This window comes from Saccopteryx bilineata, chromosome 4, assembly GCF_036850765.1.
Source record: "Saccopteryx bilineata isolate mSacBil1 chromosome 4, mSacBil1_pri_phased_curated, whole genome shotgun sequence".
Taxonomy (NCBI): Eukaryota; Metazoa; Chordata; class Mammalia; order Chiroptera; family Emballonuridae; genus Saccopteryx; species Saccopteryx bilineata.
In genome coordinates, this window is record NC_089493.1 from 91,207,082 (window position 1) to 91,231,071 (window position 23,990).

Here is a 23,990-nt window from a genome sequence, read left to right on the forward strand (position 1 = left end):
ATGGACATATAGAATTGCAAAAGAAATGCATCTTTCCCAATGTGAATATTTTAAGTTATGATATTGGGCTATTTAGCAAATGATTTATCAGTAGTTTGAAGAATATCTAAATAGTCTTTCCTTGGATTTATTAAACATCTGAAGTAACTCTTTACCAGGTTATTGTATATATTTTAAGAGGCATTAAACTAATCTATCATTTCTTTAAAATTTTTGTTTATTAATGACACAGAGAGAGATAGAGAGAGAGACAGATAGGGACAGACAGGAAGGGGAGAGATGAGAAGCTTCAATTCTTTGTTGCAGTTCCTTAGTTGTTCATTGATTGCTTTCTCATATGTGCCTTGACCAGGTGCCTACAGCAAAGAGAGTGAGCCTTGCTCACACCAGTGACCTTTGGCCTCAAGCCAGTGACTATGGGGTCATGTCTATGGTCCCATGCTCAAGCTGGTGAGCCTGCACACAAGCCAGATGAGCCCTTGCTCAAGCTGCAACCTCGGGGTTACTAACCTGGGTCATCTGCATCCCAGTCCCACACTGATCCACCCGACCACTGCCTGGTCAGGCAAACTAATGTACTCCCATTTAAATGTAAATGAAAACACCCCTCTCTAGAGGTTTTTGTAAAGCTGAAGAAAGAGGTAAATCAGGGGGAAAAAAGAAACAAACAAACAAAAACCCCACAAAATTTTCCTGGACAAAAGACTTGACTCTTTTAAATAAATCTTTATGTAGTTATTTATTTTTAAACTGGTTTCACAGTGAAAGGAGAGAAAAACATCAATTTGTTGTTCTGCTTATTTATGCATTCATTGGTTGATTCTTAAATGTGCCCTGACCAGGGAGCAAACCTACAAACTTGGCTTATCAGGACAGCACTCTAACCAACTTAGTTACCCGGCAAGAGCTCAACAAGCAACTTTTTAAAGTAGCTGATCTTCTGCACACCTCACTCCTGAGTGAAAAGTAAAACCCGCTCACTGCTTAGCCAAAGGGAATGAACAACAAAAATGCGAATGAATGTATAACTCCCACATTCTCTGCACTATCTGTTAAGGAAGCCCGTCATACTTTTGCCTTCTCAACTCTCAATTTGCTTGTTTCCAGGAGTATCCTTACTTTGTCAAAACCCTCTTTGTTGAGGGAGTCATTCCAGCTCTTCATGAACTCTCCAGGGAATTTGTCTTTGCTGAACACTCCAATTTTCTTGCCATTCTTGCTTTCTTTAATGGCTTCAATCATTTTGTCAAAGCTGCTCTTATTACTTTCATTCTATCAGTGTCACAGGGAAAAAGAGGGGTTTGTCAATTGGTTTTAGAATTAGACATCTATGTTCTACTACTAACAAAAAGGCAGAGACAAATGTCCCAAACCCTGGAAATAAATTCTACCTCCAAGCCCTACCTACTTCTTTAAGGCAGACACAAAACATTTAACACAAAATTTCTCTCTCTCCCTCTCTCTCTATTTAGCGAGAGAGACACACAGAGACAGACAGGAAGGGAGAGAGATAAGCATCAACTTGTAGTTGTGTCATTAGGTTTTCATTGATTGCTTTCTCATACATGCCTTGACCGCAGGGGGGCTCCAGCTGAGTCAGTGACCTTTGGGCTCAAGCCAGAGACCATGGGCCATGTCTGTGACCCTGCGCTCAAGCTGGTGAGCCCACACTCAAGCTGAGGACCTCAGGGTTTCAAACCTGGGTCCTTAGTGTCCCAGTCTATGCTCTATGAACTGCACCACCGCCTGGTCAGGCTCTCTGGACATTTCTACACACTTAAGTAAAGTGCCATATAAGTTGACAAGATTATTATTTTCCAGGAACAGCTAAGAATCTCAAACACATAGGTGAACAATATTCTAAGAAAAAGAAAACTTTGTCAGGTAAGCAGTATGACAAAAAAAGATCTCATTTAATAAAAACTGAAAATAAGCTATATCTAAATTTTCTTAAGGATATATAAAGTCATTTTCTCCAATTAAGGTACTCAGATGAAAACAAACGTAACTTGAAAGTTTTCTGGAGATTGGATAGTTAGTGTTCACCAGAATTTCATGGCCCATTTGTTTTGCAGCAGAAATGACAGAATTATTGAACTTTTTTCTTCTTAACAATAAAAATGCGACAAAACTTTGTAAGCCCTGGCTGGCTGGCTCAGTGGCAGAGCGTCGGCCTGGTGTGTGCAAGTTCCAGGTTCGATTTCTGGCCAGGGAACACAGGAGAAGCACCCATCTGCTTCTCCACCCTTCCCCCTCTCCTTTCTCTCTATCTCTCTCTTCCCCTCCCGCAGCCAAGGCTCCACTGGAGCAAAGTTGGCCAGGGACACTGAGGATGGCTCCATGGCCTTGGCCTCAGGCACTAGAATGACTCTGGCTGCAACAGAGCAACGCCTCACATAAGCTGAGCACTGCCCGCTTGTGGGCTTGCCGGGTGGATACCAGTCTAGCGCATGTGGGAGTCTCTCTGCCTCCCCGCTTCTCACTTCAGAAAAATACAAACAAAACAAAACAAAACAAAAAAACCACTTCGTAATCGCAACCACCATATTCTTTTAAATTCCCCTTATATTCTTTTAAATTCCTAGAAGGCATTTCTGTTCATCACTTTAAAACATTCTTTCACATTTATGACGCATTCTTTATTAATTCTGACCTTTTCTCTTATCAGCAGTGTAATGGCAGGAGCTCCATTTGCATTCTCATTGCCCTTAGTGTTGGCAATCTGTTTTAAGAACTCCACTTTTTTCTTGCTGGCCATGAAAATGATTTTGTCATCACAGAAGACCATGATAGTATCAGTTAGTTCATAACCAAAGAGCCATGTCTATGGAAAAAGATAATAAGGACAACAGTATTTAAAGATAAAAAAACAAATGTATACATATTAAAATATTTATACAATAAGATTATATGAAGTTAACTTCAAAATAATCTGGGGTGGGTAACCTGGATATGAACAAATGAAATGAGACGGGCCAGAAATTGACAATTTATTAGAACTGAATAACGGATAAATGGAGTTCATTATTACTATTTTCCCTACTTTTATATGTTTGAAATATTCCATTAAAAAACCCATCAAATCATTTGGACAATTTTTGTTTATAGAAACTACTTCACTGTTTAGGACAGAAATGCTAAGACGGGACAGAACAGTACACTAGGGAACTGTGCATTCTACCTCCCCTAAAGATTGCTAACTGCATACCACTTACTCATTTCTCTTCTCTCTAAAAGACAAGATTTTTAGCTGGGCACACTGCTCAGCATGAAGGCTTATTTCTCATCCTTTCTTGCAACTAGGTATGGCCAATATTAAATTTTGGCCAGTAAGTTATAAGTAGAAGTATTCTGTGGGTCTTCAAGCACATGTCCTTAAAAAGGGAAGAAGGTCTCTCTCCCATTTCCTTCTCTTTCTCCATTCCTTTTGCTCGGAATGTGAAGGTCAAGACTGGAGCTCTGGCAATTTTTGTACCACGAACATAAATGCTAAACTCTATTAATGGTAAAGAAAGGGAAAAAACTGGGTCATTAAAGACTATTCAAAAGAAAAAAATATTTTGTATAACCCACTGTTTAGATTTTTTCTGATATATACAGTTAAATCCATCTTTCTTCTTTATGTTCTAAATCAGTGCTACCTACTGAAATTTTCATGAAGATGAAAACATTCTATGTCTGCTCTAACATGGTAGCCAGTATACAGTACTTGAGATTTGGGACTAAGGAATTAAATTTTTAATGTGGCTAGTGCAGTAGATAATTCAATTACTGTCAGGGCTAAGAACTGCTATAACCCCTTACCTGTAAGGCAGTTGATTTAGCATAAACAATTTCTTCATCAACACCAACCGATACAACGATGGCATCAATGTTGGCATACTCATCTTCTCCTTTCTGAAAAGTAGAGTAGGTAATTTGGTTATATTTCTTTTACGCTAGCAAAATAGATTCCTATAGTATTTACTTAAGATGTATGTAATTTTTTCCTAAAAGAAATTCCAAGTTTAAGATACATGTTTACTGGACAACCTCAGAGCCATTAATTACCCTATGCAAACATCACCACAATCTAGAACATTTTCACCTCCCAAAACAAACCCATTATCCATCTCCCGTTAGCCCAAGACATTTAATCTGTCTCTATGGTTTTATCTATTCTGCACATTTATATATATAAATGGAGTAATAACACGTGGCTATGTGTCTAACTTTGCTTAACACGATTTCACAGTTCATCCATGTTGTAGCAAGTTTCAATTATGCATTTTTTATTGCTGAATAATAGTATTCTGTTGTATGTATCCATTTATCAATCCCTGCACATTTGGGTTAATTCTATTTTTTGGTGATTACAAGTAATGTTGCTATGAACATTCATGTAAGTTTCTGTGTGGAGCTATTTCTCCTGAGTATGTGCCTAGGTGAGGAATTGCTAGGTTTTATGTTAACTCTATGTTTAACTTTTTAAGGAATCACCACACGCTTTTCCAAAATGACTATATCACTTTACAGTCCCAGCAGCAATGTATTAGATTTCCAATTTCTCCACATGCTGACCAACATTGTTGTCTTTTTTATTATAGCCATCCAATTGGTGTGAAGTAGTATCTCACTGCAGTTCTGAGTTGTATTTCCCAAATGGCTAATGATGTTAGGAACCTTTTCACATGATTACTAACCATTTGTATACCTTCTTTGGAGAGGTGCCTATTCAGATCTTTTGCCCGTTCTGTAACTGAGTTACTGCTTTATAATGATAAGAGTTCTTTTTTATATTCTAGAGATGTCTCTTATCAGATATGATTTACAATTTTTTCTCTCATTCCAGTGAGTTCTTTTCACTTTCCTAATAATGTTGTCTTCTGAAGAGTAAAAGTTTTTAATTTTAAAGAAATCAAAATTCTTTTCTTTCTCTAAGTGAGAGGATGGGAGATAGATTCTTGCATGCGTCCGGACCGGGATCTACCTAGCAAACCTTGTCTTGGGCCATTGCTTGAATCAATAGAGCTATCCTCAGCACCTGGGGCTGAAGCTCGAACCAATTGAGCCATGGCCTGCTGCTAGGGGGGAAGAGGGAGAGAAGTAGGAGAGAGAGAGAGGAAGAGAAGCAGATGGTCACTTCTCATGTGTTCCCTGACCAGGGACTGAACTTGGTATATCCATATGCTGGCCCAATACCCTATCCACTGAGCAAACCAGCCAAGGGCCAAATTATTTTCTTGTGCTTTTTTTTTTAAACTGAAGCTGGAAACGGGAAGAGACAGTCAGACAGACTCCCGCATGCGCCCGACAGGGATCCACCCGGCACGCCCACCAGGGGTGATGCTCTGCCCACCAGGGGGAGATGCTCTGCCCCTCCGGGGAGTCGCTCTGCCGCAACCAGAGCCACTCTAGCGCCTGGGGCAGAGGCCAAGGAGCCATCCCAGCGCCCAGGCCATCTTTGCTCCAATGGAGCCTTGGCTGCGGGAGGGGAAGAGAGAGACAGAGAGGAAGGAGGGGGGGTGGTGGAGAAGCAAATGGGCACTTCTCCTATGTGCCCTGGCCGGGAATCAAACCCGGGTCCCCCGCATGCCAGGCCGACGTTATACCGCTGAGCCAACCGGCCAGGGCCTTCTTGTGCTTTTGATGTCATATTTAAGAAGGCTTTGCCTAACCCAAGTACTTATAAAGATTTACCTATATTTTCTTCTATAATAGTTTTAGCTCCTACATTCAGATCTGATTCATTTTGAGTTAATCTTGTGTATGGTGTGAGAAAGGGCCTTGACTTCATTCTGGTGCATGGGGATATGCAGTTGTTTCAGCACTGGAATTTGAAAAGACTTTCCTTTCCCCACTGAACTGTCTTGGCACTACTATCAAAAATCAAATGATGTAGCCTGGCCTGTGGTTGCTCAGTGGGTAAAGTATTGACCTACAATGTGGAGGTTGCCAGTTGGAAACCTTGGACTTGCCTGGTCAAAGCATATAAAACAACCAATGAACAACTAAAGTGACGTGAAGTGGAGATTTGTTTCTGATTTCTTAATTCTATTCCATTGATCTACATGTCTACCCTTATACTAGTACCACGTTTTTTTGGTTACTGCAGATTTGTAGTAAGTTCTGAAATTGGAGTTTAAATGTGAATCCCCTAACCACTAACTACTTTTGGACAGTACTGTAAGACCAAAGGGCCAATAATTATTTGTGGGCTTTAAGATCAAATTTCTGACTTCTCCAATAAAATCAAGAAAAACATCTACATAAGAGTCTTCTTCACATTTTTTTTAATTTTTTTTTTTTTTTTTTTTTTTACAGAGACAGAGAGAGAGAGGGCTAGACAGGGACAGACAGACAGAAACAGAGAAATGAGAAGCATAAATCATTAGTTTTTCATTGCAGGTTACAACACCTTAGTTGTTCATTGATTGCTTTCTCATATGTGCTTTGACCGTGGGCCTTCGGCAGACCAAGTAACCCCTTGCTCAAGCCAGCGATCTTGGGCTCAAGTTAGTGAGCTTTTGCTCAAACCAGATGAGCCTGTGCTCAAGCTGGCGACCTCGGGGTCTTGAACCTGGGTCTTCCGCATCCCAGTCTGATGCTCTATCCACTGCGCCACAGCCTGGTCAGGCTTAATTTAATATTATGAAATTCCAACCCTCTTGAGTGCATGTTTTCATTTTTTAAATAGTCTGTGTAAAGATATGGAAAGTATACACGAAGTACTTCTCTTCGCAAACTGAAGTACGATGGTTGTTTCAAGGAAGAGTACTTGTACAATCATTTGAGTAACAATCTGAACCAGCCATTTAAAGACTTATGTATCTGGCATATATTTCTTCGAAAATGAAAAAAGTGAGCTCTTACTTCAAGGAAAATAAAATACACAAGTGTCTGTCAATGATAAAAGCTGAGTTTTCAAGTAAATGTTAAACATTTGAAAAATTTGTCCCTGACTGGTTGGCTCAGTGGTAGATTGACAGCCTAGCGTGTGGATGTCCTGGGTTTGATTCGCAGTCAGGGCACACAGGAGAAGTGACCATCTGCTTCTCCACCCCTCCCCCCTTCTCTCTCTCTCCTGCAGCGATGGCTCTATTGGTTCCAGTGCATCAGCTCCAGGCACTGAGGATGGCTCTGTGGAGCCTCTGCCTCAGTCCCTAAAAATAGCTCACTTGTAAAAAAAAAAAATAGCTCAGTTGTGATCATGGCCCAGATGGGAAGAGCACTGGCCCCAGATGGGGATTGCTGGGTAGATACCAGGGTGCATGAGGGTGTCTGTCTCTCTATCTCTCCTCTTCTCACTTGGAAAAAGGAGGAAAAAAAATTGTACCCACCACTGTGACCTTGACAGCTTCCTTTCTTAAGAATTTTCTGATGAGATCAGTAGTGATACTAACATGCATGATTCTTCTATACTACATAATGAAATGTGTAACATTTAGAAGATCTGTACAAAGGAGGGAACCACACTTTCCAAATAAGTACTGTATGATGTAACAAAGGGTAAGGAATTAAGGTGCAACATAGACCAGTAACTTTTGAGCATGAAAAAGTCATTGATGTGGTTTCAGAATCTACATTACAACTAACTTTTAAGAGATTACCACTGAGTTTTGATATAGCAAAAAAATTTGATAATTATCTGAAAAGGTTATTAAAATATCCCCCCCTTTTCTTGCATGTATGTACGAGGCCAGATTTTTTCTACATACTTGATACAACCTATGCAAAAAAAGGTTCTCTGGGGTCCTGAATAATTTAAGAATGTAAAGGGTCCGGATATCAAAGAGTTTGAAAACCACTGTGCTGTATAATTCCTATGACATATTTTTATCAACATTAACTTTGTCATTAAATATTATCTCCTGACCAGGAGGTTGGTGCAGCCGAGAGAGTGTCAGACTGGGGCACAGAGGACCTAGATTTGAAACCCCGAGGTCGCAGGCTTGAGCACGGGATCATAGACATGACCCCATGGTCACTGGCTTGAGCCCCTGAGGTCAAGGCACATATGAGAAAGCAATCATTGAACAACTAAGGAGCTACAACGAAGAATTGATGCTTCTCATCTCTCTCCCTTCCTGTCTGTCTATATCTATCTGCCCCTCTCACAGTCTCTGTCAAATACACAAAGAATTTTTCAGCAAAGAAAAAGTTATGAACATATACAAATATTTAAAATACAAAGTGATACATTTTAAAAAAGTATATGGAGCATAATATATAACTTAATCATTAATATGGGGAAATTAGCCAAAGGAACCCTTTTTTTAAGTGAAAGAGAGAGACAGACAGAAAGGGATAGAGATGAGAAGCATCAACTCATAATTATGGCACGTTAGCTGTTCATTGATGCTTCTCATATGTACCTTGACTCCAGGGGGATCCAGCAGAGCCAGTGACCTCTTGCTCAAGCCAACGACCTTGGGCTCAAGCCAGTGACCATGGGATCATGTCTATGATTCCACACTCAAGCCAGAGACTTCTGAATTTTGAACCTGGGTCCTCAGCATCCCAGGTTGACGCTCTAGCCACTGCACCACCACCTGGTCAGGCTCAGAGGGATTTTTTTTTTTTTTTTTTGCATTTTTCTGAAGCTGGAAACAGGGAGAGACAGTCAGACAGACTCCCGCATGCGCCCGACCGGGATCCACCCGGCACGCCCACCAGGGGGCGACGCTCTGCCCATCCTGGGCGTCGCCATGTTGCGACCCTCCTGGGTGTCGCCATGTTGCGACCAGAGCCACTCTAGCGCCTGAGGCAGAGGCCACAGAGCCATCCCCAGCGCCCGGGCCATCTTTGCTCCAATGGAGCCTTGGCTGCGGGAGGGGAAGAGAGAGACAGAGAGGAAGGCGCGGCGGAGGGGTGGAGAAGCAAATGGGCGCTTCTCCTATGTGCCCTGGCCGGGAATCGAACCCGGGTCCTCCGCACGCTAGGCCGACGCTCTACCGCTGAGCCAACCGGCCAGGGCTCAGAGGGATCTTAATACAGTAAAAAATATGGAGAAGGCCTTGGCCAATTGGCTCAGTTGTAGAGCATTGGCCTGGCGTGTGGAAGTCCCAGGTTCAATTACCGACCAGGGCACACAGAAGCATGCATCTGCTTCTCCACCCTCCCCTCTCCTATCTCTCTCTCTCTCTCTCTTCCTCTCCCGCACCAAGGCTACATTGGAGTAAAGTTGACCTGGGTGCTAAGGATAGCTCCATGGCCTCTGCCTCAGGCACTAGAACTGCTCTGGTTGCAATGAAGCAAAGCCCCAGATGGGCAGAGCATCGCCCCCTACTGGGCATGCCAGGTGGATCCTGATCGGGCACATGTGGGAGTCTGTCTCTCTGCCTCCCTGCTTCTAATTTGGAAAAATACAAAAAAATAAAAATAAAAATAAATGAAAAATAGGGAGAGAGCCTGACTGGTGGTGGCACAGTGGATAAAGCATGGACCTGGCATGCTGAGGTCCTAGGTTTGAAACCCTGAGGTTGTCAGCTTGAGCATGGGATCAAAGACATGATCTCAGGGTTGCTGGCTTGAGCCCAAAGGTTGCTGGCTTAAGCAAGGGGTTATTAGCTTGGCTGCAACCCCATGTGGTAAAGGCACATGTGAGAAAGCAATCATTGAACAACTAAAGCGCCACAACTACAAGTTGATGCTTCTCATCTCTCCTTGTCTATATCCCCTTCCCCACTTTGCTTAAAAAAAAAAAAAAAAAAAAAAAGAGGAAAGAGACCCATATATTCAGTTTTTTGTTTTTTGTTTTTTTTTTCTGAAGCTGAAACGGGGAGAGACAGTCAGACAGACTCCCGCATGCGCCCGACCGGGATCTACCTGGCACATCCACCAGGGGCGGAGCTCCGCCCACCAGGGGGCGATGCTCTGCCCCTCCGGGGCGTAGCTCTGCCGCAACCAGAGCCACTCCAGCGCCTGGGGCAGAGGCCAAGGAGCCATCCCCAGCGCCCGGGCCATCCCTGCTCCAATGAAGCCCTGGCTGCGGGAGGGGAAGAGAGAGACAGAGAGGAAGAAGGAGGGGCGGATAAGCAAATGGGTGCTTCTCCTATGTGCCCTGGCCGGGAATCGAACCCGGGTCCCCCGCACGCCAGGCCGACGCTCTACCGCTGAGCCAACCGGCCAGGGCCTATATTCAGTTTTTTTTATGATAATGAAACAAATCCAACAAATCTCAAAGATTCCAATTCATATAAAACATCCAGTTTTCTACTGCTGATCAAAAAAGGTAAGTGAATAAATCCTAATTTCTCTTGGAACCTAGTTGCTCTGACTTTTTACAGAATATTCTCAGTAGACTCTTCACAGAAACTGATGGGCTCTAACCTCAGAAGAACTATAATAACACCAGAGTTTAAGAGATCTAAAGATAATGAATTTGGATAAAATATGAGTCAATGAAAAATATTACAATAAAATCAAATATTATGGCTTGACCAGGCAGTGGCACAGTGGATAGAGAGTTCGACTGGGACACGGAGGACCCAGGTTCAAAACCCCAAGGTCGTTGGCTTGAGCGTGGGATCACAGATATGACCCTATGGTTGCTGGCTTGAGCCCAAGGTCTCTGGCTTGAGCAAGGGGTCACTTGCTCTGTTGTAACCCCCCTGTTCAAGGCACATGTGAGAAAGCAATCATGAATAACTAAGGTGCCACAATGAAGAACTGATTCTTCTCATCTCTCTCCTTTCCTGTCTATATGTCACTATCTTTCTCTCTGACTCTCTCTGTGTCTGACAAACAAACAAACAACAACAACAAAAAAACCCCAAATATTCTGGCCCTGGGTGGTTGACTCAGCAGTAGTAAGTCAGCCCGGCACGTGAAAGTCCTGGGAATCCAGTCAGGGTAAACAGGAGAAGCAACCATCTGCTTCTCCACCCTTCCTCTCTTTTCCTTTTCCCCCTCCCCCTCCCCTCTTCTCTTCTCTCCCCTCCTGAAGCTTGGTTAGAGCAATTTGGCCCTGGGCCTGCAGACTGCTCCATGGCCTTGCCTCAGGCGCTGAAATGGGTTCTGGCTTGCTGGATGGAACTGGCTGGGGCGCATGCGGGAGTCTCTTTCTCTGTCTCCCTGCCTCTTACTTAACAAAAAAAGAAAAGAAAAAAAGTTCTGACAGTAAAACCGGGAATAGTATTTTGTATTTTCAAACCTTATGTGGAATATAAATGCCTTACACAGATTACATTTTAAAACTTTGGCTAGCATAGCAGTCCCTTGCCCCAGAACCAGCCTTACAGCCAGCTCCAAATGCCAGCCTGGTTACTTAAGGGAGGAAAGTGCTCAACTCTGTGCTGCTTAAACAGCCCCAGATTCCTACTGATCTCTTCTGCTTAGACTGATCTTCAGGATTCAGACTGGAGCCCTTGTCAAAATGGAACTCATGACCTCTGTGCTTCCCTCTCTAGATGAATATTCTTACAGCAGATACTCCTTAGTAGTACACATAGACTCAACATCTACCAAATCCTTTCTGTCTTCATTCTGCTACTCTCTAGTCTGTCTGGTCCACCTGACACCCAAGTCTGACAAAAACAGGTGTTTCAGATGGGAATAAATATCATTTACTCAGCAGCTATTATCTTTATTGTTTTATTCTTTTTCTAAGTGAGAGGAAGAGCAATAGAGAGACAGACTCCCACATGCGCCCCAACCAGCATCCACCTGGCAAACACCATCTGGGGCCATGCTCACACCTTAACTATTTTTAGTGCCTGAGGCAGAGAGACTCCACAGAGCCATCTTCAGTGCCCAGGGCTGATGTACTCAAACTAATAGAGCCATAGCTGTGGGAGGAGAAGAGAGCGAGGGGGGGAAGGGGTGGAGAAGCAGATGCTTGCTTCTCCTGTGTGCCCTGATCGGGAATTGAACCCAGGATATACACACACCAGGCTGATGCTCTACCACTGGGCCAACCAGCTAGGGCCTGAGTAACAATTTACCATATGTGCCTTCTTACATTTATGATCTGTAATCCTCACAATAAAACTTTAGGTGTAGTATGCATCATCACATTCAGAACCCCAAATCAAGCCACAAAAACACCAAATATCCCACAAAAATATATGGGCAACCTTTACACTAATGCTTTAGGCTTGGGAAAAAAAGATCTGAAAGTCTAATTAAAATGCATACATTAAGTTTAAAATAGTTTTCATTAGGATACATTATAGAATAACAGGTAGTTATACTTTCCCTACCATTTGTTAAGTATTTCAGTTAACAAATTAGACAAGGAGAATACTATCATTAAGGTCCTAAAAATAAAAATAAATTCCTTTGGAAAGTCTGTGATTTTCATCTATAAGGAGACTTAAGAGTCATTTGACAGCCTGACCAGGCGGTGGTGCAGTGGATAGAGCGTCAGACTGGGATGCAGAATACCCTGGTTCGAGACCCTGAGGTCACCAGCTTGAGCGTGGGCTCATCTGTTTGAACAAAAATTCACCAGCTTGGACCCAAGGTCGCTGGCTCAAGCAAGGGGTTACTCAGTCTGCTGAAGGCCCACGGTCAAGGCACATATGAGAAAGCAATCAATGAACAACTAAGGTGTCGCAATGCGCAACGAAAAACTAATGATTGATGCTTCTCATCTCTCCGTTCCTGTCTGTCCCTGTCGTTCCCTTCACTCTGACTCTCTCTCTGTCTCTATAGAAAAAAAAAAAAAAAAGTCATTTGACAAACTTTTCAAGGAAGATGTTAGCATTGGTGATTTTTTAAATTTACCAAAAACTTCTTTCTGCAACTGCAAGCAACAGGTATCAAGTTGTTCTGTATTTAGACAGTAATGCCTGTTGGGTAAGGGCTCTCTATAAAGAAGACTACCTGGGTTTGAATCTTTGACCCCACCACTAAATCTCTCTGTCTCCTTGATCGTAAGTGTGTATAAAGTGCTAATGTGTAAAAGTGCTTATCTCACAGTATTGTGTGTGTCATTATTATTAAGAATGAAATGGCCACCTGAACTGTGGTGATGCAGTGGATAAAGCATCAACCTGGAATGCTGAGGTTGCTGGTTCAAAACCCCAGGCTTGCCTGGTCAAGGTACAATATAGGAGTCGATGCTTCCTGTTCCTCTCTCCCTTCTCTCTCTCTCTCTCTCTCACCCTCCTCTCTCTAAAATTAAAAATTAAAAAAAGAAAAGTAGTCATATGTTACAAATTTACTGTGTACCACCCACTACTATAATTGATGTCAAAGATTAGCTATTGATTACATAATCAGTACAGAATATGTACAGTAGAAGGGACTTTCTGAAAGTGGGAAACTCACATAGATGACTTTTAGGTGACTCCTTCCTCTCTGTCTCTCTCTTCCCATCCCGCAGCCAAGGCTCCATTGGAGCAGCGTTTGACCAGGCACTGAGGATGGCTCCATGGCCTCTGCCTCGGGCACTAGAACGCTCTGATTGTGGCAGAGCGACGCCCCAAGATGGGCTGAGCATCGCCCCCTGGTGGGCGTGCTGGGTGGATCCCAGTCGGGCGCATGCGGGTGTCTGACTGTCTCCCCATTTCCAACTTCAGAGAAATACAAAAAAAAAAAAAAAAAAAAAAAGGCAGAGGGTGAGAGGTGGGATGGGATATACTCTATATGGTTGAGTTCAGGGCTAAAATTAGAAGGTATGGTCAGAAAGCTTAAGAGATGGACCCCTCAAGTTCTTGGAAGCCCCAAGACAACTCCTAACCTCTACACAAAAGGACTTGCTTTATTCTCTGGAGAAATGAACTCAGAAAGGCTCTACACTCAGATTTTAGACCCAGCAGAAGGCAAGTGCTAAATGTTGGGGAATTAAAAGTCCGTATTATGAATGACAACTTGGAATAAAAGCCTCCCCCAAAAGAATTAGAGGATTTTTCTCTGTGCATCTTCATTGAATTTTGAGGAAATACGTCAGCTACTGACATTTGGGGGTCCTCCACAGAATGAGCCAGCCTATTCACTCTAGAGTAACCCCTACTATAGAGTTGAGAGGCCCCATTCATGCAGAGCTTCCAATTAGTTTCTTATTGCCTTTGTTTTTATATGAGTTAGTATAGCCAAATCTCATTTTGATTTCTGTGAAGTCTCCAATAAATGAGAGAAAGCGAATAAACCCAGAGGAAACAGACAAGGCAGAGGACAGAAAATAAAAATTAAATAAACACCATAAGAAAAATAAAGTACATCTGTGAAACAGACAAGAACAGAGGATAAGACCTCTCAGAAATTAAAAATAGCTGAAATTAAAAAAAAAAAAAACTCTTTGGGCCTGACCAGGTGGTAGCGCAGTGGACTCAGATTTGAAACTCCAAGGTTGCTGGCTTGAGCGCGGGCTCATCCAGCTTGAACGTGGGCTCATCAGCTTGAGCAAGGGGTTACTCGTTCTATCTACTATAGCTCCCTGGTCAAGGCACATATGAAAAAGCAGTCAATGAACAACTAAGGTGCCACAACGAAGAACAGATGCTCTCATCTCTCTCCCTGCCTGCCTATCCCTCTCTCTTGCTAAAAAAACCCCCCAAAAAACAACAAGAAAAAACTCTTTGGAAAATAAAGTTAAGAAACAATATCTAGCCTGACCTGTGGTGGCGCAGTGGATAAAGCATCGACCTGGAAATGCTGAGGTCACCGGTTCGAAACCCTGGGCTTGCCTGGTCAAGGCACATATGGGAGTTGATGCTTCCAGCTCCTCCCCCCTTCTCTCTCTCTGTCTCTCTCTCCTCTCCCTCTCTCTCCTTTCTATAAATGAATAAATAAAATAAAATAAATTAAAAAATATTAGGACATTAAAAAAAAAAGAAACAATATCTAGAAAACAAATGAATAGGAAATAAAATGAAAAGAAAACAAATTTAAGCCAAGAGGTCTAAACTTTACTGCATAAAAATTTCAGGTTTTAGAATAAAAAAAAGAAAGAGATCATTCAGGAAAAAGAGGGAAGAGAATCATCAAAAAAATATTCTACCACTACAGGATATAAGTCGAGACTAAATGGGCCCCCACTTTCCAACTCAATGCAGTGAAATTTCAAAATATAAGAAATAAATGATTTTAACTGTTTCAGAGAGAGCAGGCCATACAAAGTGGAACGGGAAATAGAATCAAACCAGCCTTCTCAAAACTAATACTGTACTGTAAGCTTAAAGACTGACAATAGCTTCAATTCTGAGCTAAACTTTTAACTTTTTTCTGCTTGCGAGGGGGTGGGACAGGACAGACAGATAGGAAGGGAAAGAGATGAGAAGCATCAACTCAAAGTTGCAGCACCTCAGTTGTTCATTGACTGCTTTCTCATATGTGCCTTGTTGGGGGTGAGCAAGTGCCTCCAGCCAAGTCAGTAACCCCTTGCTCAAGCCAGTGGACCATGAGGTCATGTCTAACATTCCACTCAAGCCAGTGACCCAGGTTGATGCTCTATTCACCGTGCCACCACCTGGTCAGGCAACTCTAAGTTGTTTTCAACCTTGAATTTATATCCATTCAACTGTATTACTAACTAAAAGTAAAGATGAATAAAACTTCTTAAGATACACAAAGACTCAGCAAATACATATTTTCTTTATCCTTCCTTAAGAATCTCTTAGAGAAAATGCTTTAACAAAAACAAAAAAATAAAATAAAAATATGGGCTGTAGGATATAGCACACTCAAGAATGGAAAGTCCCAGCCCTGGCCGGTTGGCTCAGCGGTAGAGCGTCGGCCTAGCGTGTGGAGGACCTGGATTCGATTCCCGGCCAGGGCACACAGGAGAAGCGCCCATTTGCTTCTCCACCCCTCCGCCGCGCCTTCCTCTCTGTCTCTTTCTTCCCCTCCTGCAGCCAAGGCTCCATTGGAGCAAAGATGGCCCGGGCGCTGGGGATGGCTCTGTGGCCTCTGCCTCAGGCGCTAGAGTGGCTCTGGTTGCAACATGGCGACGCCCAGGATGGGCAGAGCATCGCCCCTGGTGGGCGTGCCAGGTGGATCTCGGTCTGGCGCATGCGGGAGTCTGTCTGACTGTCTCTCCCTGTTTCCAGCTTCAGAAAAATGAAAGAAAAAAAAAAAAAAAAAGAATGGAAAGTCCCAAGGTTCAATAGGCCTGGAGAGCAAGCTATACAGATAGAGCAGTCTAGTGCAAGGTTGGGAGAATGGGGGAGGAGGAGGTGGTGGTGTTTATAAAACCAACACAGATTAATAAAATATATAAAGATTTTAAGTATTGGCCCTGGCCGGTTGGCTCAGCGGTAGAGCGTTGGCCTGGCGTGCAGGGGACCCGGGTTCGATTCCCGGCCAGAGCACATAGGAGAAGCGCCCATTTGCTTCTCTACCTCCCCCCCTTCCTCTCTGTCTCTCTCTTCCCCTCCCGTAGCCGAGGCTCCATTGGAGCAAAGATGGCCCAGGCGCTAGGGATGGCTCCTTGGCCTCTGCCCCAGGCGCTAGAGTGGCTCTGGTCCAGCAACGCCCCAGATGGGCAGAGCGTCGCCCCCTGGTGGGCGTGCCGGGTGGATCCCGGTCAGGCGCATGCGGGAGTCTGTCTGACTGTCTCTCCCCGTTTCTAGCTTCAGAAAAATACAAAAAAAAAAAAAAAAAAAAAAAAGATTGTAAGTATTTTAGAATTAAAGATTGATGAGATTATTAGGGCTAGGAATTTAAAAAGGGATAAAAACTGAGGCAATTATTAATGCCAGGAAAAATAAAAACTATAGAGGAAAAGGAAAGGTAATTGTTCTGCTATTCTACCCAGCAGTAAGATTTAAATGAGCATTAACAATGTAAACTAATTACTGACTTTATTAAAAACAGTGGGGAAAAAAACTTACCAAGAGGGGTGGATATGCGATAAAGCATATGTAACAAAATGTTGTATAATCTGGGTGGAAGATACATGGGTATTCACTGTAAAACTAGTTCACCTTTCTGTATGTTTGAAATCTTTTAGAACAATGTGTCAAGAAGAAATTTAAAAAGTAACAGGAGATAGGGAAGTTAAAGGAAGTGTGCTGGCATAAAAAAGTTCAATGCTAATTTACCAAAAAGTTAACATCAAAAATGGACAAATCAATAATTAGAAATATATATATAAATATTACTTCAAATACGAAAGCGAAGGCCTAACCAGAGCGTCGACCTGGGATGCTGAGGACTCAGGATTGAAACCCAGAGGTTGCTGGTTTGAGCGCAGGCTCATCTGGCTTAAGTGTCAAGCTGGCCTGAGCAAGGGGTCATTGGCTTGGCTGGAGTGTGCCCCGCCCTGGGTCAAGGCACACATGAGAAGTAATCAATGAACGACTATGAGTTGATTCTTATCTCTCCCCCTTTCTATCTATCTCTCCCTCTCAAAAAAAAAAAAGGCGAAAAACAAAGTGGTCGCTTTTTGGGCAGGTGACTTTTTAAAAAGTCTTTTAGAACTATTTTTTTCAAACCTGTGTATGTATTACTTGATTAAAAATAATTTTTTTAAATTTTTTATTATTTTTTCTTTTTGTATTTTTCTGAAGCTGGAAACGGGGAGGGACAATCAGACTCCCGCATGCGCCCAACCGGGATCCACCCAGCACGCCCACCAGGGGGCAATGCTCTGCCCCGCCGGGGTGTTGCTCTGTTGCGACCAGAGCCACTCTAGCACCTGGGACAGAGGCCAAGGAGCCATCCCCAGTGCCCGGGCCATCCTTGCTCCAATGGAGCATTGGCTGCAGAAGGGAAAGAGAGAGAGAAAGAGGAAGGAGAGGGGGAGGGGTGGAGAAGCAGATGGGCGCTTCTCCTGTGTGCCCTGGCCGGGAATCGAACCCGGGACTCCCGCACGCCAGGCCGACGCTCTACCACTGAGCCAACCGGCCAGGGCCCTAAAAATAATTTTTTAAAGTGTAAGGTATATGTAGTAAGAAATAAGAAAAAATTATGAAGGTGTATCTGAATGATAAAAGCTGGGGAAATACTGCAGAACAGGAACAACTATCTTCCTTTGAACCAACTGGGTATTACATTAAATGGAGCCCTGGCCGGTTGGCTCAGTGGTAGAGCATCAGCCTGGCGTTTGGGAGTCCCAGGTTCGATTCCTGGCCAGAGCACACAGGAGAAGCGCCCATCTGCTTCTCCACCCCTCCCCCTCTCCTTCCTCTCTGTCTCTCTCTTCCCCTCCCGCAGCCAAGGCTCCATTGGAGCAAAGTTGGCCCGGGCGCTGAGGATGGCTCTGTGGCCTCTGCCTCAGGCGCTAGAATGACTCTGGTTGCAACAGAGCGATACCCCAGATGGGCAGAGCATCGCCCTCTGGTGGGCATGCCTGGTGGATCCCGGTCGGGTGCATGCGGGAGTCTGTCTGACTGCCTCCCCGTTTCCAACTTCAGAAAAATACAAAAAACAAACAAACAAAAGAGGAAACATTTTTGAAGTCTATGGTTATAGCTAGGATATGCACATAATTTATCATCCAAACTAAAACAATTTTGAGAATAATAGGGTGTGTCATTAATAATTACACAGGGACAAAAGGTGAACAGTTTCAAGAAAGGCAGGAGTACAGTCATCCTAAGTATAGCCTGGGTAAAAATATTTTCAAACCAAGAAAGGGCGGCATGAAAGCTCACAAATCACCATTGTTCACTGGATGTCTTTAACATGCCTGGTACTAACTATACTTGTTAATAGAAATAACAAGCAGTCGGGCAGTGGATAGAGTCGGACTGGGATGTGTAGGACTCAGGTTCGAGACTCCGAGGTTGCCAGCTTGAGCAAAGCTCACCAGCTTGGACCCAAGGTTGCTGGCTCCAGCAAGGGGTCACTCAGTCTGCTGTAGCCCCCCGCCCGTCAAGGCACTTATGAGAAAACAATCAATGAACTAAGGTGAAGAACTGATGCTTCTCATCTCTATCCGTCTGTCTGTTCCTATCTGTCCCTCTCTGTCACACACACACACAAGAAAGAAATAAAAAATACAAAAAGTAGGTAACTAGAGTAGACTATAGAAGTTGAGTAAGCAAGAATAAACAAATCCCAACCCGCCCAAGTATTTACTTTCATCTTTGTCTCTTTGCTCAACAGACCAAAGCATTATTTAAATATTTAAACCGTTCCCTATCTCCCTGCAGAGATAAAGGAGCCATAAAGAACTGAGATGAACATTATCTTGCTGGAAGTAGTATGAGAATTGCCTTTATTTCCTAAGCTGCAGTAGATAACTGCCTAGTTCTGGATAGCAATCCAGAGCAAAAACTTTGTCCATGACAAAAATGGGTGAGGAGCCAGAGAGTGGCAGTCAGGACACGCACTGACACTAGAACTTAGTATCCTCCAAAGGTACAAATTTTCTTTTTAGGCCTGGAGCCACCCACTCAATCCTGACTGGTAGAGAGCTATATGAATAAATGCATTGGATCAATTCTTTTTGAAAACAGCTGGATTTTGATATTTTACAGATTTTTTTTTTTTTTTAAGCCAGAGGAGAAGAGATAGTGACAGACTCCTTCCTGCATGCACCCTGACAGGGATCCACCCAGCAACCCATCTGGAGCCGATGCTCAAATCAACCAAGCTACCCTTAGCACCCAGGCTGTTGATCAAACCAATTGAACCACTGGGTACAGGAGGAAAACAGGGAGAGAAGGGGGAAAGGGTAGGGGACAGAACAGACGGACACTTCTCTTGTGTGCCTTGACTGGGAACTGAACCCGGGACATCCATATGCCAGGCCAATGCTCTATCCACTAAGCAAACCAGCCAGGGTCCAGAATTCTTTTGGGGTAATAGTCAATAACTGAAGTTGAGGTTCACTCAGAACAAGATGTGCTAGTAAATATGTCTCAAATGAGTTACAGTTGTGCCATGGTATTGTATCCCTCAGCTCTCAAAGTAGCTGAGACTCCAGGATGGTGGGAACCTACCCGTCCTGTACTCCATACAGTACTAATCCCATTACTTCAGTTGTGGGATTCAGCAGGTTCGCACAGGTTCAGTAGAATCAATATTGAATTTTTTGTTGAGTTTGGCAAACCAGTTGTTAAAATGGCACTTGTAATCAGGGTTCTCTCTAAGGTGGGAATCTGAGCAGCCACCTAATGTGAAAACCACAAATTTACATTCCTTACTCTTTTATCATTCATCTGCGCAACAGCGTATTTAAGCACCAGCAGTAATGTTCATTCTAACCATAAGTGAAAAAAATTGCAGATGAGGATGCCAATCAAGAAACAATATAAAAATACCTTAAATAACAGTTTTACAATTTTTATCAGATACTATTTAATATTCTTTCATTAATATTTTAAAACTCTTTCTTATAATCTAGTTTTGTGTATCTCTTATATTGTTCTTATTTAAATATTAAATGCATAAAATAATTTACCTTTTGGTATATTGTTTTTTTATACTTAAAACGGTCATTAGGGCAGAGAACTGGTTGTTAAATTATTTGAATCCCACCACTGCATTACTTGGTTAAAAATAATCAAATCATGAAAAGGCTGGGATGCCCTGAATAAGAACCCTTTAAGGGTCTGACTCGTGGTGGCGCAGTGGATGGAATGTTGACTTGTAGTACTGAGGTCACTGGTTCGAGACCCAGGGCTTGCCTGGTCAAGGCACATATGGGAGATGATGCTTCCTGCTCCTCCCCTTTTCCCTCTCTCTCTCTCCTCTCTAAAATGAATAATAATAAAAAAGAACCCATTAAGTATAAAAAGACAGAAGAGAAGCCCACAGCCCCTCTCATGATCCACCACTTCCACTTGGGGTTTCCTAATGCAGAAATACCAAGGTGCTGCAAATCCTTTCTGCTCATAGCAGTTCTAATTAAAAATAAGCAGGGGCCTGACCAGGTCGTGGCGCAGTGGATAGAGTATCAGACTGGGATGCAGAAGATCAAGGTTCGAAACCCTGAGGTTACTGGCTTGAGCAAGGGCTCATCTGGCTTGAGAGTAGGCTTACCAGCTTGAGCGTGGGGTCGCTGGCTTGAGCCCAAAGGTTGCTCAAACAGATTATGGCACATATGAGAAAGCCATCAATGAACAACTAAGGTGCTGCAACGAAGAATTGATGCTTCTCATCTCTCTTGCTATCTATCTCTCTGTTCCTATCTGTCCCTCTCTCTGTCTCTGTCACAAAAAAGCAAATAAGGGGACTGGATTAGACTCAAACATCCAAGAGTCAGAAAATAACTAAGTTTCAATCACTATGGAGGTCTCCTTTTTGATTTTTGGCTAAGCCTGTTTTCTCAGGAATAAGGTTTAAGGTTTTAGAAATTTCTACTCAATTAAAAGTATGTAATGCTGCAATTGTTTTTAGGACATAAGTTATGAAAACTGTAAGTAAGAAATAATATATCTTATTTGCCCCACAAGATATACCTAACTCAACTCAACTTGCAGATAGGTGACATCAGAAGTCATGCTAGATCCTACTCTTACTTTAAAAAGGGGGCAGGGGCCCTGGCTGGTTGGCTCAGTGGTAGAGCGTCGGCCTGGCGTGCAGAAGTCCCGGGTTCGATTCCCGGCCAGGGCACACAGGAGAAGCACCCATCTGCTTCTCCACCCCTCCCCTTCTCCTTCCTCTCTCTCTCTCTCTTCCCCTCCCGCAGCCGAGGCTCCATTGGAGCAAAGATGGCCCAGGCGCTGGGGATGGCTCCTTGGCTTCTGCCCCAGGCGCTAGAGTGGCTCTGGTTGCAACAGAGCGACGCCCCAGAGGGGCAGAGCGTCGCCCCCTGGTGGGCGTGCCAGGTGGATCCCGGTCGGGTGCATGTGGGAGTCTGTCTGACTGTCTCCCCTTTTCCAGCTTCAGAAAAATAAATTAAAAAAATAAAAAATAAAAACGGGGCAGGGCAGTAGCTTTCTGGTTTTTTACAATTCTATATAGTTGAACAGAGTCTGACCTACCTTGTGGTACCACACAATTCTGAGAGTCTTATGCTTAAAGGTATGTACAACTAAAAAGTAGATGAGGAGCCCAAAGTAATTTTTTAGTTAGTTAATTTTTGTCATAACAGATTTATTTGAAGATGAGAGTTGGCAACACAAGGCTTAGGAGTACACTTCAAGTTCTTATTTTGATGCCAATTTCCTTATTAAAGGAAAAAGTGAAAAATAAAAACAAGTATAGCGTGCACCTATATATTTGACTATCTTTCTGAACAGAGGATAAGCAACCGGAAATTATCCCAGAAAACTACAATCTCTGCTTAAGCAGGTCAGAATAAAAGTACTCTACTGGAAAGACTGTGCATAAAGAAATTCTACAGGTAGGTTCTGGGTATGGTTATTACAACTTAATTATAAAAAAGAGCCTGACCTGTGGTGGCGCAGTGGATAAAGCATCAACCTGGAAACGCTGAGGATGCCGGTTCAAAACCCTGGGCTTGCCTAGTCAAGGCACATATGAGAGTTGATGCTTCCTGCCCCCCCCCATAATGAATAAATAAAATCTTTAAAAAAGAAAGTCCACTCAACTAAAATTTTATAATAATTACTTATAAATTTTGAATAAATTTTTTGACTTGGCTCAACTCTACAAGGCCAGGATTTTATCAACAACTAACATCCCCCTTTCAAATAATGTCATTAAGTTAAATAGGAGGACCAACATAAATTTTAACAATTTTTGAGAAACAAAAAATGGGGGCTGATAAATGAACTTTCATGGATTTAAAGGCTGTCATTGGAGATTAAGTTTTCCAATTGGTCTTCAAGTCCCACATTTTTCCTAGTTTCATGTTTAGGGGAACAGTGACCACTAAATTAGTCTTAGCTTTCATGAACAGTTTAGAGAGGATGAATAATTTGATAAACTCTAAATCACTGAAACTAGAAACAACCTCCACATCAAAAATACATAATTTTGAGGTCTACAGACAGATGAGAGGGCTTTTCATTATTACCAGCACATTAACACGTATTAATGTTTAAAAATACCCTGGCTTTCAGAGTTTTTCTAACATGGATCATGTTCCAATTTATAAGTTTTTGTTTTTTTTACAGAGACAGAGAGTCAGAGAGAGGGATACATAGAGACAGACAGACAGGAATGGAAAGAGATGAGAAGCACCAATCATCAGTTTTTTGTTGTGACACCTTAGTTGTTCACTGATTGCTTTCTCATATTAGTTGTTCACTGATTGCTTTCTCATATGTGCCTTGACCGTGGGCCTTCAGCAGACCAAGTAACCCCTTGCTTGAGCCAGCAAACTTGGGTCCAAGCTAGTGAGCTTTGCTCAAACAAGATGAGCCCGCGCTCAAGCTGGCAACCAGGTCTCGAACCTGGGTCCTCCGCATCCCAGTCCGACGCTCTATCCACTCCGCCACCGCCTGGTCAGGCTCATGTTCCAATTTTAAAATGTGACAGTGAAAGAAGCTGTAAAAACATTTGTTAGAGACTAACCAATAAAAATTTTTAAAATAAAATTTATGTTCAGCACCTGACCAGCATAGTCCTTATTTTTGCTTTCCATAAAATGCAATTGAGAATCCACTTTATTTTCAATTATATAATGCATTTATCCTCAAAAGAAACATGCACAGGAACTTTTAATGTGAATGGCAGGGAAATGACCAGTATTAAGAGCTTGGTTTTTAGTAAAAGATCAATTTGAAGGCCACTTATGATGCTGAAATCAAAATTGAACATTTTTTGTAAAGACCTCTTTCCGGTTTTAAAAAGTCTTTATTACTAGCTTATCTTCCCTGGATGACACGAGTTCAGAGGCCAGACTTAAGCTGGACAGCTCAGGCTGCACCATAGAATGCAACTAAATGTTTGAATTGACAAACTGCTTTCATAAGAATATATTTTAACAGTCAACGTTTTCAAACAACAAAATTGCCCAATCATTAAAAGACTGGGAACTGCAACAGTTCTTTTTCTATACACGTGCCCCGGACACTCTACCAAAGAGGAAACTAATCAGGTCTCATGCATTGCATCGTTTTTTGTATTACTAATGCCTGCAGGTTTACGCTGGGTTTCTGTTATCCATGGCGGGGCCTAGATCATGAAGAGGTTGCGCGTGAGCAGTATTTAACTCTGGCAAAAACCTCGCAAAGAATAAACGCAAAGAGCCCAACTCACATCCT

The 23,990-nt window shown here is 42.8% G+C and overlaps 1 protein-coding gene across 1 annotated transcript in view; it reads right to left on the reverse strand.

Moving 5' to 3' along the window:
- SUPT16H (SPT16 homolog, facilitates chromatin remodeling subunit) overlaps positions 1-23,990 on the reverse strand; it is a 52,158-nt gene that overhangs the window by 27,338 nt on the left and 830 nt on the right. Inside the window, exons 2-4 of the mRNA XM_066277396.1 lie at positions 3,805-3,897; positions 2,654-2,824; positions 1,120-1,272 (exon numbers count right to left, since the gene is read on the reverse strand). Coding sequence (XP_066133493.1) covers positions 1,120-1,272; positions 2,654-2,824; positions 3,805-3,897 — 417 coding nt within the window. The remainder of the gene's footprint in view (positions 1-1,119; positions 1,273-2,653; positions 2,825-3,804; positions 3,898-23,990) is intronic.